This window comes from Sprattus sprattus, assembly GCF_963457725.1.
Source record: "Sprattus sprattus genome assembly, chromosome: 1".
Taxonomy (NCBI): Eukaryota; Metazoa; Chordata; class Actinopteri; order Clupeiformes; family Clupeidae; genus Sprattus; species Sprattus sprattus.
The window spans coordinates 26,275,094-26,289,355 of NC_137920.1; the positions used below are offsets into that span (position 1 = coordinate 26,275,094).

Sequence of the window (14,262 nt, forward strand, 5' to 3'; positions counted from 1 at the left end):
ACTTTGGATCAGACCGTGGTGGTCCACTGCTGAAATTGGGAGGAAGGTGTTCCATGGACCAGTCACTCTTCATAGACAGAGAGCTGGGTACTGTTCGGCGACGCTCGCTAAGCGGTTTAGCGAGCTAAATTCAAGGCTAAAAAAAGAGAATGCCCCTTTATCGGGTTCGGCGAAGCAACTTCTGATAAATTACCATAGTAATATTTCACTTAGCACTAACCTGCTCCAGGGCAGGCTATACTAAATTTAGCAGGCTAAACTTGCCACACCCCTGGCAAAAGGAGGGATCCCAATGACCAAGGACTAAAAGTAGTCATATTAGATAGTTTGATTAACGTAGGGAGAGTTCTTTGCGATCCGCCAAGATTAATTTTCCCTTCTTTGTGAGTGGTAGCCTACGTTTTTGTAATGTCTGCGATGCGGAGAACAAAGCACTCCTAATTATATGACAGTGTTACATTGACAGTAACCCATCTCCCTTATGGAGATATTGGCGAAAGTTATTTAGGATCTTGATTTTATGTCCCTTCTACAATCACAATGGGCCTCATTCTCGACAGCAGTTGGGAAGACTCTCCGAAGGATTTCAGAAGGAACTCCACTTCGGAAACATTTATGAAAACATTTGCATTCTCGTTAGTTTTTTCTTCTGTGCTTTCTTCTGAACTTCAGACAACTTTCAGAACTCGAATAGCAGTCGTAACTCTACCGGAATCTTCTCAAATGGGATTCCACGGGCCATCTTGTGGTTATTTGAGGAATCGCGTTGAGGAATGACATTTGAAAAAACTCTGTATTACAGTAAAAGGGTTAACGGTTGAATTTGTGAGAACCCGTTGGTGATTGCGTTCACGTCAGCTTTACAGACATCCTCGGATTAAAATAATTATGATAGATAATAATAAATACGAGAATATTTGTATCATTAACAATTACGTTTCACATTTATAGTCCTAATTATACGAGGTAGTATTTATTGTTACACTAGGTCTACATGGCTCGTAGCTTGACTGTTCTCTCCCTTGTACGTCACTTTGGACAAAGGCCGTGTCTGCTAAGTGACTGAATGTGAATGACACTGCAAATGTAAGTGAATAAATAAATAAACACTAAACCCAATCTTCAAGTACTGAAGCATGAATTAATTGCAATTCATTATACTCCTACTAGGGACCGGTCTTCACACCTATGGTGACTATTTTTCGATTTAAAAAAATGACTAATTATATGTGTTTTACGGACTTCGGACGTTCAACGTAATACAATATCTCCACCTTATTAATGAACACCTGTTACGAGGTGGATTCGGGAGATTGCGACAGCACACGTTTCTAAAATTGCGTCTCCTAATAAGGAGCTGGCAGGGCGTGTATGTATACAAATCCACAAATCAACCTAAGAAACTAATCGGAAGGAACCCAGCTGAGAAGACTTCGGCTGCTTAGGAACACATTTTCAAGCGTGCGGGAATGCAGCGGAAGCGTTTCTCTTACGTTGTTTTTGCGAAGTCGTGTAAGAAACATTTCTGAAGAATTACAGAAAAAGGTTGAGAATGAGGCCCAATGTTATTAACCATACGTCCTCAACAAATGCAACCTACATCATTGCAAACGTATAGTTTTGCAAATGTATCTAGTTTTTGTGCAGTAGTGAATAAAGTCTACCTCAGTCTACTTCACAGCATATCATTTTTGTAGAAAAGGTGGATGCATGATAAGAAGAGAGAAATACACATAATATATTTTCATTGCTTCAATTTATGGAATATCTTATTAATACATTTACATTTAGTCATTTTGCAGACGGTTTTATTCAAAGCGATTTACAAGGAGATGTAAAACTACAATTACTACGGAGGCGAAGGGGGTCGACCCAGCGACCTGTTGCATGCAATCCATGCGCTCTTACCGCTGCACCAAAGTCACATATTCGACATTGGAAAAGATATCACGTCTTAGACAGCCTATAGACAGTTTCTTATATTGCTGTCGCAGCCGCGGCAGTGTTGAATTTTGAGATGATTATAGTCTTGAATTCTTCATAACGCGTTCATGGTCATATCCTGCCTAAGCGGAGAAAAAAATGAGTCTTTTTCTTTGAGTTTATGCTATTGTAATGTCAAAAAAATCATGGTTTTGGTGGTCCTTTCCTGCCTTTTGAAGCAGGATGTGCACGCGCAATTATTAGCCTGGGACAACTTAACTCGACGATTAAGAATTTTAGCACACGTCGCCAGACCAGCTTGGCCTGTTTTCATTTAGCGAGCTATATTATCTCATGTGGCAAGCCAAATTAATTATCTTAGCTTCAGTTGTACGCCGAACAGGGCCCTGGGCACTGGAGACACTGGTCTGTATGTCTGTGGCCTGGTAACATAAGAAGACACAATAATATATTTACTTAACTAACACTTCTTCCCAATAGTCAGTAGGATTAGCATGTTTGCATACTTTCTCGTTCACACTCCCTCTGTCTCTCTCTTTAACACACACACAAAAACAAACAAACCACCACACACACACACACACACACACACACACACACACACACACACACACACACAATCTCATCGACTCGATGCACACACATCCTGGGTCAAATAGTGGTTTTAGCATTTGCCAACACTTTTTGTTTATAGTTAATGAAGTTAGCATGTCTGCATTCTCATTCCTTCTCTCTCTCTTTAATACACACACAAACAAACACAAACCCACTCAATCACAAACACACAGACATGCAAGTTACTCTCCACTCTTGTACATATCTGTATGAGTAAAATGTAAACATGTCAAATATAATAGCTGACAACTCACTTTGGATCAAATTGTGGTGGTCCACTGCTGAAATTGGGAGGGTGTCCCATGGACCAGTCACTCTTCATAGACACACAGCTGGGCACTGGAGACACTGATCTGTGTGTCTGTGGCCTGGTAACATAAGAAGACACAATAATATATTTACTTAACTAACACTTCTTCCCAATAGTCAGTAGGATTAGCATGTTTGCATACTTTCTCGATCACACTGCCTCTGTCTCTCTCTTTAACACACACACAAAAAAAACACACACACACAAACAAACAAACACAGAATCTCATCGACTCACGCACACATATCCTGGGTCAAATAATAGTTTTAGCATTTGCCAACACTTTTTGTTTATAGTTAGTGAAATTAGCATGTCTGCAATCTCATTGCTTCTCTCTCTTTTTAATACACACACAAACAAACACAAACCCACTCAATCACAAACACACACACATGCAAGTTACTCTCCACTCTTGTACACATGTCAAATATAATAGCTGACAACTCACTTTGGATCAAATTGTGGTGTTCCACTGCTGAAATTGGGAGGGTGTCCCATGGACCAGTCACTCTTCATAGACACACAGCTGGGCACTGGAGACACTGGTCTGTGTGTCTGTGGCCTGGTAACATAAGAAGACACAATAATATATTTACTTAACTAACACTTCTTCCTAATAGTCAGTAGGATTAGCATGTTTGCATACTTTCTCGTTCACACTCCTTCTGTCTCTCTCTTTAACACACACACAAAAACAAGCAAGCAAGCAAGCAAGCAAGCAAGCAAGCAAGCAAGCAAGCAAGCAAACAAACAAACAAACAAACAAACAAACAAACAAACAAACAAACAAACAAACAAACAAACAAACAAACAAACAAACAAACAAACAAACAAACAAACAAACAAACAAACAAACAAACAAACAAACAAACAAACAAACAAACAAACAAACAAACAAACAAACAAACAAACAAACAAACAAACAAACAAACAAACAAACAAACAAACAAACAAACACACACACACACACACACACACACACACACACACACACACACACACACACACACACACACACACACACACACACACACACACACACACACACACACACACACACACACACACACACACACACACACACACACACACACACACACACACACACACACACACACACACACACACACACACACACACACACACACACACACACACACACACACACACACACACACACACACACAGAGAAACAAACACACACACACACGCAAACAAACAAACAAAAACAAACACACAATTTCATCGACTCACTCACACACATCCCGGGTCAAATAATGGTTTTAGCATTTGCCAACACTTTTTGTTTATAGTTGTAACAATTTCCCCTTCTCATGGAGAGTAAACAGTTACTAAACGCGATTAAGGTCACTGGCCGATCCTATTTTGCGCTTTCTAACACTGCTGCAGGCACAACTATTGAAGAACAAACACCATAGAGAGACAACCCGAGGTTTCCCCAACAACACGACACAAACACAGGGCAAATAAGTGCGTCTGACAATGTATTGAAAATGCAATGATCTTAAGCGCACTCTGGCGCACCATGACTGCACACGTCGGAAACAAGCCGACCATTAACAAACATCGCCAAACAATTTACCAAACAAACACCCCAAACCCCACCCCACATTAAACCCCCCAATAGTCCCAAGTCTCGAGATTAAATCATATAAAGTCCACTCAAAAGTAGTTCAAAATAAGCACGATCGTTTAGTGGAAACAACAAGTTTTCAATGGCTTACGACGTGATGAGAGGCCGCTCCACACCGCCTCGGAAACGCAATCTCACCCCTAACGACGTTCAGACAGTAATCCACAATTTGGGGAAATCCACTGCTTGCTGCAATGCTGGAAGTAATCCGTATCGCGGGTAATCCAGTGCCGGAAAAGACAGGGTAAATTCCAAACAATTGGGTCCTCTGAGCGCATTCGCCTCCACTCTCCACCTATACTCAGGTAAACAGCGACAGTCTCCCGCGTCATGTCCCTCTTGCCCTTTTAAAGAAAGTGCAATAAGAGCCCCATGACCCCGAAACCCACGTTCCTCAGGTCAGCTGACTACAAACTCTCATACATGGCGGGATACACATGAGAAAACAGATTACAATAAATAATAATCTCACAGGGTTTCCGCTACGTTCATTTCAGCGTGGCGGGCCGCCGCACCTTCGTCATTCCCCGCCACGCATCGGAAAAAATCGGAGCCCTGTTTTTTGGTGTGTTATTTGCCACATCAAAGGATTCGTCTGCCTTTCCCGCACTTGATCAGCGTTCCACGGCATCCACGGCTTACCACAGCCGGTTTACATACTCCCCCCGCCCCCTCTCTCGTTTCTGACACACTGGCCCTCAAACTAGAAACCGAACAACTGGATCAGAGGTACGTGACGTTGAATTAATTTTATTTTACATGTGAGAACAAGTTGTTGAACATTGTGCAGGGGTTACATCGTAGGCCTAATATGTTGTAGACGTAGACGGCTGGTTTCTCACATTGCGTCTATTTCGGGAGGCTAAATGTAAATAAGCTTCAGTAACGGTCATTTCTAAACGCACAGCTGTGTGTGGTCCCTCAATGAGCCCTGCACTTGTAGCGGATGACAACAGAGCAAAGTTTGTTAAAGGTAGCAAGTCCGAGGCCTGCGTGGTTTTAAAATAGGCGGACACCTTCGCAGAGCTCATAGATCTATTAGTTAGGCTAAGGACAAGCCGACCAACTTAGCGATTTCGTTCGTAATAAATACAAGAACAGTTAAACAAGTAGCCTAATAGCTAGTAATTCCCGCCGGAGTTTTCGAATCCAAAATGTCAACGCGTCCTCTTCAAAGATAATAATTCTAATGCATTTAGATCGTCTCACTCTGTCCTCTTTTTCAGATGAGTTTGCTGAAATACTTCACTAAAAAAAGGAAAGAGCCATTTCTCAAATTAACCTCGAGATATCCTGTGAATTCATAACCCCACTTGGACATGCGTTCGTGTGTGTGTGTGTGTGTGTGTGTGTGTTTTGCCTTTCAGCACCGCCTTCTCTTGTTTGACTTGTTGACCACTTTGCGGCACCCTGCTTAATGACGTAGTTGTAGCAAGCGCTGTACAGCATCATTAGGCTTCAGCAAGCAGGCTACTATGCGTGCAGTGTAAATATCCCCAAAATAAACACCTGCCCCTTTTGCTAAATCTTCTTATGATGACAGTATCAGTAGTCAGTAACAATAGTCATAGTAGTCACACAATGTATGTGAAGTAGGCTACTGTAAACAGTAATATTTTGTCATCATATTTCAACATGTAATGTTTTGAAATGAAATATAGGCAGGTAGTAGTAGTGGAGCTGGAGAATGCTGCCTAGAACCAAGAGAGTCAGATGTGAGGGAAGACAGTGAGAAGAGCCAGCCAACCAACAACAATAAAAAACCTGGCAAACACAGGGCTTCAGGTTGGGACCCAACATGGGTTGAAAAGCCTAGGTTTAAACCGTGGCTGTATAACACCGATCATGTTTTGCCAAATAGGTAGCTCATGAGGACCCATACTTTGTACACCTTTAAGGACCTGAAATAATGACATTGTCCCGTATTTAGAAACAAAAGTACAGTTCTGTATTGAGCTGAAACTGGGCCCACAATTCGGTTAAAATGCAGGAAATTGCGTCTAAGAAATACAAAATTTTCTGGGGGGGGGCCCCCAGACCCCCCCCTGAGGTGCCACCGCACCTTACAGGAAATCCTGGGGGAAACCCTGTCTCATATTATGTGCCATGTAACAAGGTGAATTTTAGGCAACCTTTACATAGTTAGTGAAGTTAGCATGTCTGCATTCTCATTCCTTCTCTCTCTCTCTTTAATACACACACAAACAAACACAAACCCACTCAATCACAAACACACACAGACATGCAAGTTACTCTCCACACTTGTACATATCTGTATGAGTAAAATGTAAACATGTCAAATATAATAGCTGACAACTCACTTTGGATCAAATTGTGGTGGTCCACTGCTGAAATTGGGAGGGTGTCCCATAGACCAGTCACTCTTCATAGACACACAGCTGGGCACTGGAGACACTGGTCTGTATGTCTGTGGCCTGGTAACATAAGAAGACACAATAATATATTTACTTAACTAACACTTCTTCCCAATAGTCAGTAGGATTAGCATGTTTGCATACTTTCTCGTTCACACTCCCTCTGTCTCTCTCTTTAACACACACACAAAAACAAACAAACACACACACACACACACACACACACACACACACACACACACACACACATACACACAGAGAAACAAACACACACACACACAAACAAACAAACACACACACACACACACACACACACACACACACACACAGAGAAACAAACACACACACACACACACAAACAAACAAAAACAAACACACAATTTCATCGACTCACGCACACACATCCCAGGTCAAATAATGGTTTTAGCATTTGCCAACACTTTTTGTTTATAGTTAGTGAAGTTAGCATGTCTGCATTCTCATTCCTTCTCTCTCTCTCTTTAATACACACACAACCAAACACAAACCCACTCAATCACAAACACACACAAATGCAAGTAACTCTCCACTCTTGTACATATCTGTATGAGTAAAATGTAAACATGTCAAATATAATAGCTGACAACTCACTTTGGATCAAATTGTGGTGGTCCACTGCTGAAATTGGGAGGGTGTCCCATGGACCAGTCACTCTTCATAGACACACAGCTGGGCACTGGAGACACTGGTCTGTGTGTCTGTGGCCTGGTAACATAAGAAGACACAATAATATATTTACTTAACTAACACTTCTTCCTAATAGTCAGTAGGATTAGCATGTTTGCATACTTTCTCGTTCACACTCCCTCTGTCTCTCACTTTAACACACACACAAAAACAAACAAACACACACACACACACACACACACACACACACACACATACACACAGAGAAACAAACACACACACACAAACAAACAAACACACACACACACACACACACACACACACACACAGAGAAACAAACACACACACACACACACAAACAAACAAAAACAAACACACAATTTCATCGACTCACGCACACACATCCCAGGTCAAATAATGGTTTTAGCATTTGCCAACACTTTTTGTTTATAGTTAGTGAAGTTAGCATGTCTGCATTCTCATTCCTTCTCTCTCTCTCTTTAATACACACACAACCAAACACAAACCCACTCAATCACAAACACACACAAATGCAAGTAACTCTCCACTCTTGTACATATCTGTATGAGTAAAATGTAAACATGTCAAATATAATAGCTGACAACTCACTTTGGATCAAATTGTGGTGGTCCACTGCTGAAATTGGGAGGGTGTCCCATGGACCAGTCACTCTTCATAGACACACAGCTGGGCACTGGAGACACTGGTCTGTGTGTCTGTGGCCTGGTTACATTAGGAGACAAAATAATAAAGTTAGCTGACACTTTTTCCTAATAGTTAGTAAGGTTAGCATGTCTGCATAAGCTCTCCTTCACTCTCTCCTTTTAACACAAACACACACAGAAATAAACAAAACAAACACACCCACACACACACACAAACAAACAAACACACACTCACGCTCAATCACAAATACACACAAATGCAAGTAATACTCCACTCTTGGAAATATCTGTATGAGTAAAATGTAAAAATGTCAAATATACAGTAATAGCTGACAACTGACTTTGAATCAGACTGTGGTGGTCCACTGCTGAAATTGGGAGGGTCTGCCATGGATAGTCACTCTTCATAGACACAGAGCAGGGCACTGGAGACACCGGCCTGTGTGTCTACAAATGAATAAAGATAGACAGACAGGGAACTTGACAGATCGATATGGAGAGAGAAAGAAAGACAGACATAAAGCAGTGTGAGTGGCCGTCTCTTTCATGACAAAGTTATGAAGTGCTTACGTCTAGCAAGCGTGTGGACCAATCAGATTGGGGGTCGACTTCTGCTACCCCATTAACAGACGTGTTGACAGAAGCAGGGGAAGCACTGGAATGACAAGTAAGAGGAAGTAGAATGAAAATCAAGATGAAAATTAATACCTTACTGAAATCCTCCCCTTCAGAAGACTTACATGACAATGTTTGGGTTAAATGTTATGGTAAATGGTATATACAATCATAAGTTCTCATGGAAACAGTCAGTGTCCATTACTGGTAATTCCTAAGACAAATTTAAAAAATGCTGCAATAACAGCACAGACATGTGACTTATTATTTAATGAAATACCTGTATGGTTCAAGTAAGAACACTAATACTGTTACCACCATCACTGCTTAAATAAACTGTAGACAAAACCGACTTTCCAAAACCTGGGAGAGTGCTGATATATTGTGAAAAAGAAAGACTTTCTGTTTGTGACAGTTTTGAGCTTTGAACATTATTTTGAACTAAACATAGAACAAAAAGTAAGGACATTTGTGTTTGGTAGACTATTTCTTGTTGTAACAACAATAAATAAATTGTATACCATTGGAAAGCCTGTTTTCTTCCCTTTAAAATGATGCCACATTTGTAAGGAACATGCGTTGGTGGGATGAGCATCAGAGCTGAGCATGTGGGTTGCGCCCATGAAAAGTTTGCCAGAATAAGCTGTTTGGCAAATGTTTCATCTGCGCAACCCACAAACTCAGCTCTGCAGCTCATCCCACAAATGCATGTTCCTTACACATGTGGTACCACTGTACTGTACGCTATCCAGTTTCTTTTTGAGATCAGTGGATCTACAACAGATTTTTTCAAACCTGTATGCGGACGTAACGACGTATAATTTGACATTGTGAATTATCAGAAGGGACACAAAGCAAAGGGCCGGTGTTGTACCCGATTCAGCACCCCCGTCAGAATATGCACCCCCTTGACGCACCACTCGCTTCCCTAAACAAACGCAGGGGAAAATACTATACTACGATTTCATTATTTGTGAAAGAGATGGAAGAGAAGAACACAAGTGATTACAGTCTTTAGAACTGTTCTAAAGAGTACAAACAACCGATGTTTTTCTATGCAACCCTTGACGCACCACTCGCTTGATCGGAAAGGAAAGCAGTTCGCCTAAATAAACGCATGGAAAAATACTATACTACGATTTCATTATTTGTGAAAGAGATGGAAGAGAAGAACACAAGTGATTACAGTCTTTAGAAATTGTTCTAAGAGTACAAACAACCGATGTTTTTCTTTCAAAAACCTCGGATAATAGCGAACGCAAAAGAACACCTTTTTGTTCTGTGGAAATATATAGCCTACCCAAGCCATGACTACAAAATGAATTAATGTAATTTTGAATTAGCAAGTTGAATGTATTTGCCACGGTGTTTCACAAGACTAAATAACGAAATGCAGTTTAGTATCTAACAGGAAGTGCAAATAAGCAGAAAGTGCAGAATATGTGCATATGAATGGCAGTGGTATACTGGGATAGTATAAGATACAGTATGATACTGTACTCTGCTTACTCATACTAGTCCCATGTCTGTACTCTGAAAAGCATTTGATGATCGGATCAACAGAATTCTTTTAAAGGGGGGGGGGGGGGGGGGGGGGGGGTGCATATCACGACAGGCCAATTTCATACCATGCAGAATAAGCACCCCCTGTTCAATTCTGCTAGGAAGGTGGCACATGCATGAAACTCACTCTGCCTACTCATACTAGTCCCATGTCTGTACTCTGAAAAGCATTTGATGTTGGGGTCAACAGAATTCTTTTAAAGGGGGGGGGGGGGGGGTGCATATCACGACAGGCCTATTTTCACACCGGTCAGAATAAGCACCCCCCTTAAAAGAATTCTGTTGACTCCAACATCAAATGCTTTTCAGAGTACAGCCAAGGGACTAGTATGAGTAAGCAGAGTGAGTTTCATGCATGTGACACCTTCCTAGTAGAATTGAACAGGGGGTGCTTATTCTGACTGGTGTGAAAATAGGCCTATCGTGATATGCACCCCCTCCTTTAAAATAATTCTGTTGATCCGATCATCAAATGCTTTTCAGAGTACATACATGGGACTAGTATGAGTAAGCACAGTGAGTTTCATGCATGTGACACCTTCCTAGTAGAATTGAACAGGGGGGTGCTTATTCTGACTGGTGTGAAAATAGGCCTGTCGTGATATGCACCCCCCCTTTAAAAGAATTCTGTTGATCCGATCATCAAATGCTTTTCAGAGTACAGACATGGGACTAGTATGAGTAAGCACAGTGAGTTTCATGCATGTGACACCTTCCTAGTAGAATTGAAGAGGGGGGTGCTTATTCTGACTGGTGTGAAAATAGGCCTGTCGTGATATGCACCCCCCCCCCCCCCCCCCCCCCCCCCCCCCCCCCCCCCCCCCTTTAAAATAATTCTGTTGATCCAATCATCAAATGCTTTTCAGAGTACAGACATGGGACTAGTATGAGTAAGCACAGTGAGTTTCATGCATGTGACACCTTCCTAGTAGAATTGAACAGGGGGGTGCTTATTCTGACTGGTGTGAAAATAGGCCTGTCGTGATATGCACCCCCCCCCCTTTAAAAGAATTCTGTTGATCCGATCATCAAATGCTTTTCAGAGTACAGACATGGGACTAGTATGAGTAAACAGAGTACTGTATCATACTGTATCTTATACTATCTCATTATGTATATACCACTGCCATTCATATGCACATATTCTGCACTTTCTGCTTATTTGCACTTCCTGTTAGATACTAAACTGCATTTCGTTATTTAGTCTTGTGAAACACCGTGTCAAATTCATTCAACTTGCTCATTCAAAATTACATTAATTCATTTTGTAGTCATGGCTGGGGTAGGCTATATATTTCCACAGAACAAAAAGGTGTTCTTTTGCGTTCGCTATTATCCGAGGCTTTTGGAAGAAAAACATCGGTTGTTTGTACTCTTTAGAACAGTTCTAAAGACTGTAATCAATTGTGTTCTTCTCTTCCATCTCTTTCACAAATAATGAAATCGTAGTAGGCTATAGTATTTTTCCATGCGTTTATTTAGGCGAACTGCTTTCCTTTCCGATCAAGCGAGTGGTGCGTCAAGGGGGTGCATAGAAAAACATCGGTTGTTTGTACTCTTTAGAACAGTTCTAAAGACTGTAATCACTTGTGTTCTTCTCTTCCATCTCTTTCACAAATAATGAAATCGTAGTATAGTATTTTTCCCTGCGTTTGTTTAGGCGAACTGCGAGTGGTGCGTCAAGGGGGTGCATATTCTGACGGGGGTGCTGAATCGGGTACAACACCGGGAAAGACAAGTGTAGTTGTGGTGAAGTTGATGTAGACGTAGTCCCTGCACAGGCACGAAACAGGATTGAGGAGGGGACAGAGAGAGAGAGAGAGAGAGAGAGAGAGAGAGAGAGAGAGAGAGAGAGAGAGAGAGATAGAGATAGAGAGAGAGAGAGAGAGAGAAAGAAAGAAAGAAAGGCAGAGCGATTTGTAAAGTTGGCTGGCTGAATATTTCTGTACATAAAAAAACAATGCATACCGCATGGTGATAATAACCATTACAGGGTCTAGACGTGTAGGACAGTTCCGCTTCTCACAAGGAGAGCGGACAGGTGGTGTAATTTCGAGCAATTTCAAAATTGTTAAATTCAGTCTATGATATTTTATATGTAAACTGTTCTGCGATTGTAACGCAACCAGTAGGGGCTTAAATGTATGAACTAACGATAACAACTTCGCATAATGAGTAGCCTAGCGTAGACCTACGTGAAGTGGGATTCTCTTAGCACCGCAGTTGTCTTTTCCTTAGTTCTTAATTATATTTCACATCTTTGACCTCGACGGGAAAAGTTATGAGTAGTTAGAAAAAGATGATGACAAACTATCCGACGCAGACAGTGTCGAGGCAACTGTCTCGAGCTTCCCATTGTTAGTTTACCGTCGTCTTGAATGGAGCATTAACCCCATGTTACAGCGGAAGAGCTGATTTTACTAACCTTTTTTTTTTTTACAAGACAGGTTACAATGGGCACACAGCCTACAAATTAACATTTACGTGCTTGTTTAACATGTGTCATTACATAGGCGTACAAACCTACTGACAAAAATGTCACTTCCTAGTCTTCAAGCCATTTTTTCCCTAAATGTTCATATTTAGGCTACGTATTACAACTGCGGATGATCTATGCAGAGTCTATCGATTTGGATAACAGACTATATTTATAGACTTTAGTCAAGGCAAATCAGAGTTATGGTCTGAAAATGTGGTATTCAAATGTAGTCCAAATCTACAGCGTGGCATTACGCAATTAGGCCCATCAAGTCCGTGAAAACTTTCGTGTCATCTCCGACTACTAACCTCTTAATCTTCCATATTCAGTCCACGAAACGAGATCACCACTTCTAGTATAAATTACAACAGTAACTTTGACTAATTATGCTTACCCTCAATGAAAAACTACGGATATGTTCTTCCATGGAGTCGTCCTCCGGTAAAACCTTCCTTGCTTAACTCAAATCTACTTTCGTTTTTACATGTTTTGATAATGAGCAATAGCACCTTCCTTTGTAAAAGGTGAAAACCGACGCCCCTAGTGGTGTTCATAGACTGGATTTTCAGAACAATAGACCTTGTACCAAGCCATACCAGTGAAGTCATCGAACAAACAAAAAAATCAGTGTTTGTACAGTAATAGTTATCCTTACTATGAAAATGTCAAGCAATATTGTGTCATCTTTAAAAAAAATAAAAAATAAATGCTTTTGCTCCCTATGTCGGTCGCAGGGCGAAACTCATATGACTCGCACACACGCATACGGACTAGCCTACTTGTACAAATGCAAACATGCACACACCCGTTTGAAAGAACTTTAGGAGGCTAGGACACTTTAATTACTGTGTAGCGCTTTTTGGTAAATGGTGCTGGCCACCTTCTTTGTGTTCACCTGTTCTGTCAATTGAGGTTAGTTCCTCGTCAGGTAGCCTATGTGAATGGGAATATTGTGCGCTGGCCATTAGGCTGCTGAACTTTGTCCTCTGCTTGATAAGAGGATTAGCAGGTTTCTTTTACTTATTTGTGTTAATACATTTTTTCATTGGATTTTTAATTGGGTTTTCCTAATCTGCATTATGTGTTGTACTTATGGTTTGCGTGTTGATCTTCCATCCTTAATAAACCCTTATTTCTTTGAACGCTGATGTTGACTAAAATGTGTGGCCACACCCACATACAGACATGTCACCCTGCGCTCGGGTCTGTCACACTGCTTTCATCTCATTCACGCACTATTAGCCTCTCTCTCCCTCCTTTATAGAGCTGGGTCCATAATCACAAACACCATAACACATTTTGGATAGGGCATATGCTAAGAATCCGATCTTAACACTCTTTAATAAGAGGTTAAG

General features: G+C 41.2%; 1 protein-coding gene across 1 annotated transcript in view; it reads right to left on the reverse strand.

Annotated features, from left to right (window-relative positions):
* Nucleotides 1–13,355, reverse strand: part of LOC308368832 (NACHT, LRR and PYD domains-containing protein 12-like) — a gene marked incomplete at its 3' end in the record, with an annotated part of 39,879 nt that extends 26,524 nt beyond the window's left edge. The window contains exons 1-5 of the mRNA XM_080843113.1: nt 13,302–13,355; nt 8,821–8,905; nt 8,592–8,697; nt 3,318–3,431; nt 2,814–2,927 (exon numbers count right to left, since the gene is read on the reverse strand). Coding sequence (XP_080699239.1) covers nt 2,814–2,927; nt 3,318–3,431; nt 8,592–8,641 — 278 coding nt within the window. The 5' untranslated portion in view covers nt 8,642–8,697; nt 8,821–8,905; nt 13,302–13,355. The remainder of the gene's footprint in view (nt 1–2,813; nt 2,928–3,317; nt 3,432–8,591; nt 8,698–8,820; nt 8,906–13,301) is intronic.
* Nucleotides 13,356–14,262: the final 907 nt, after the last annotated feature.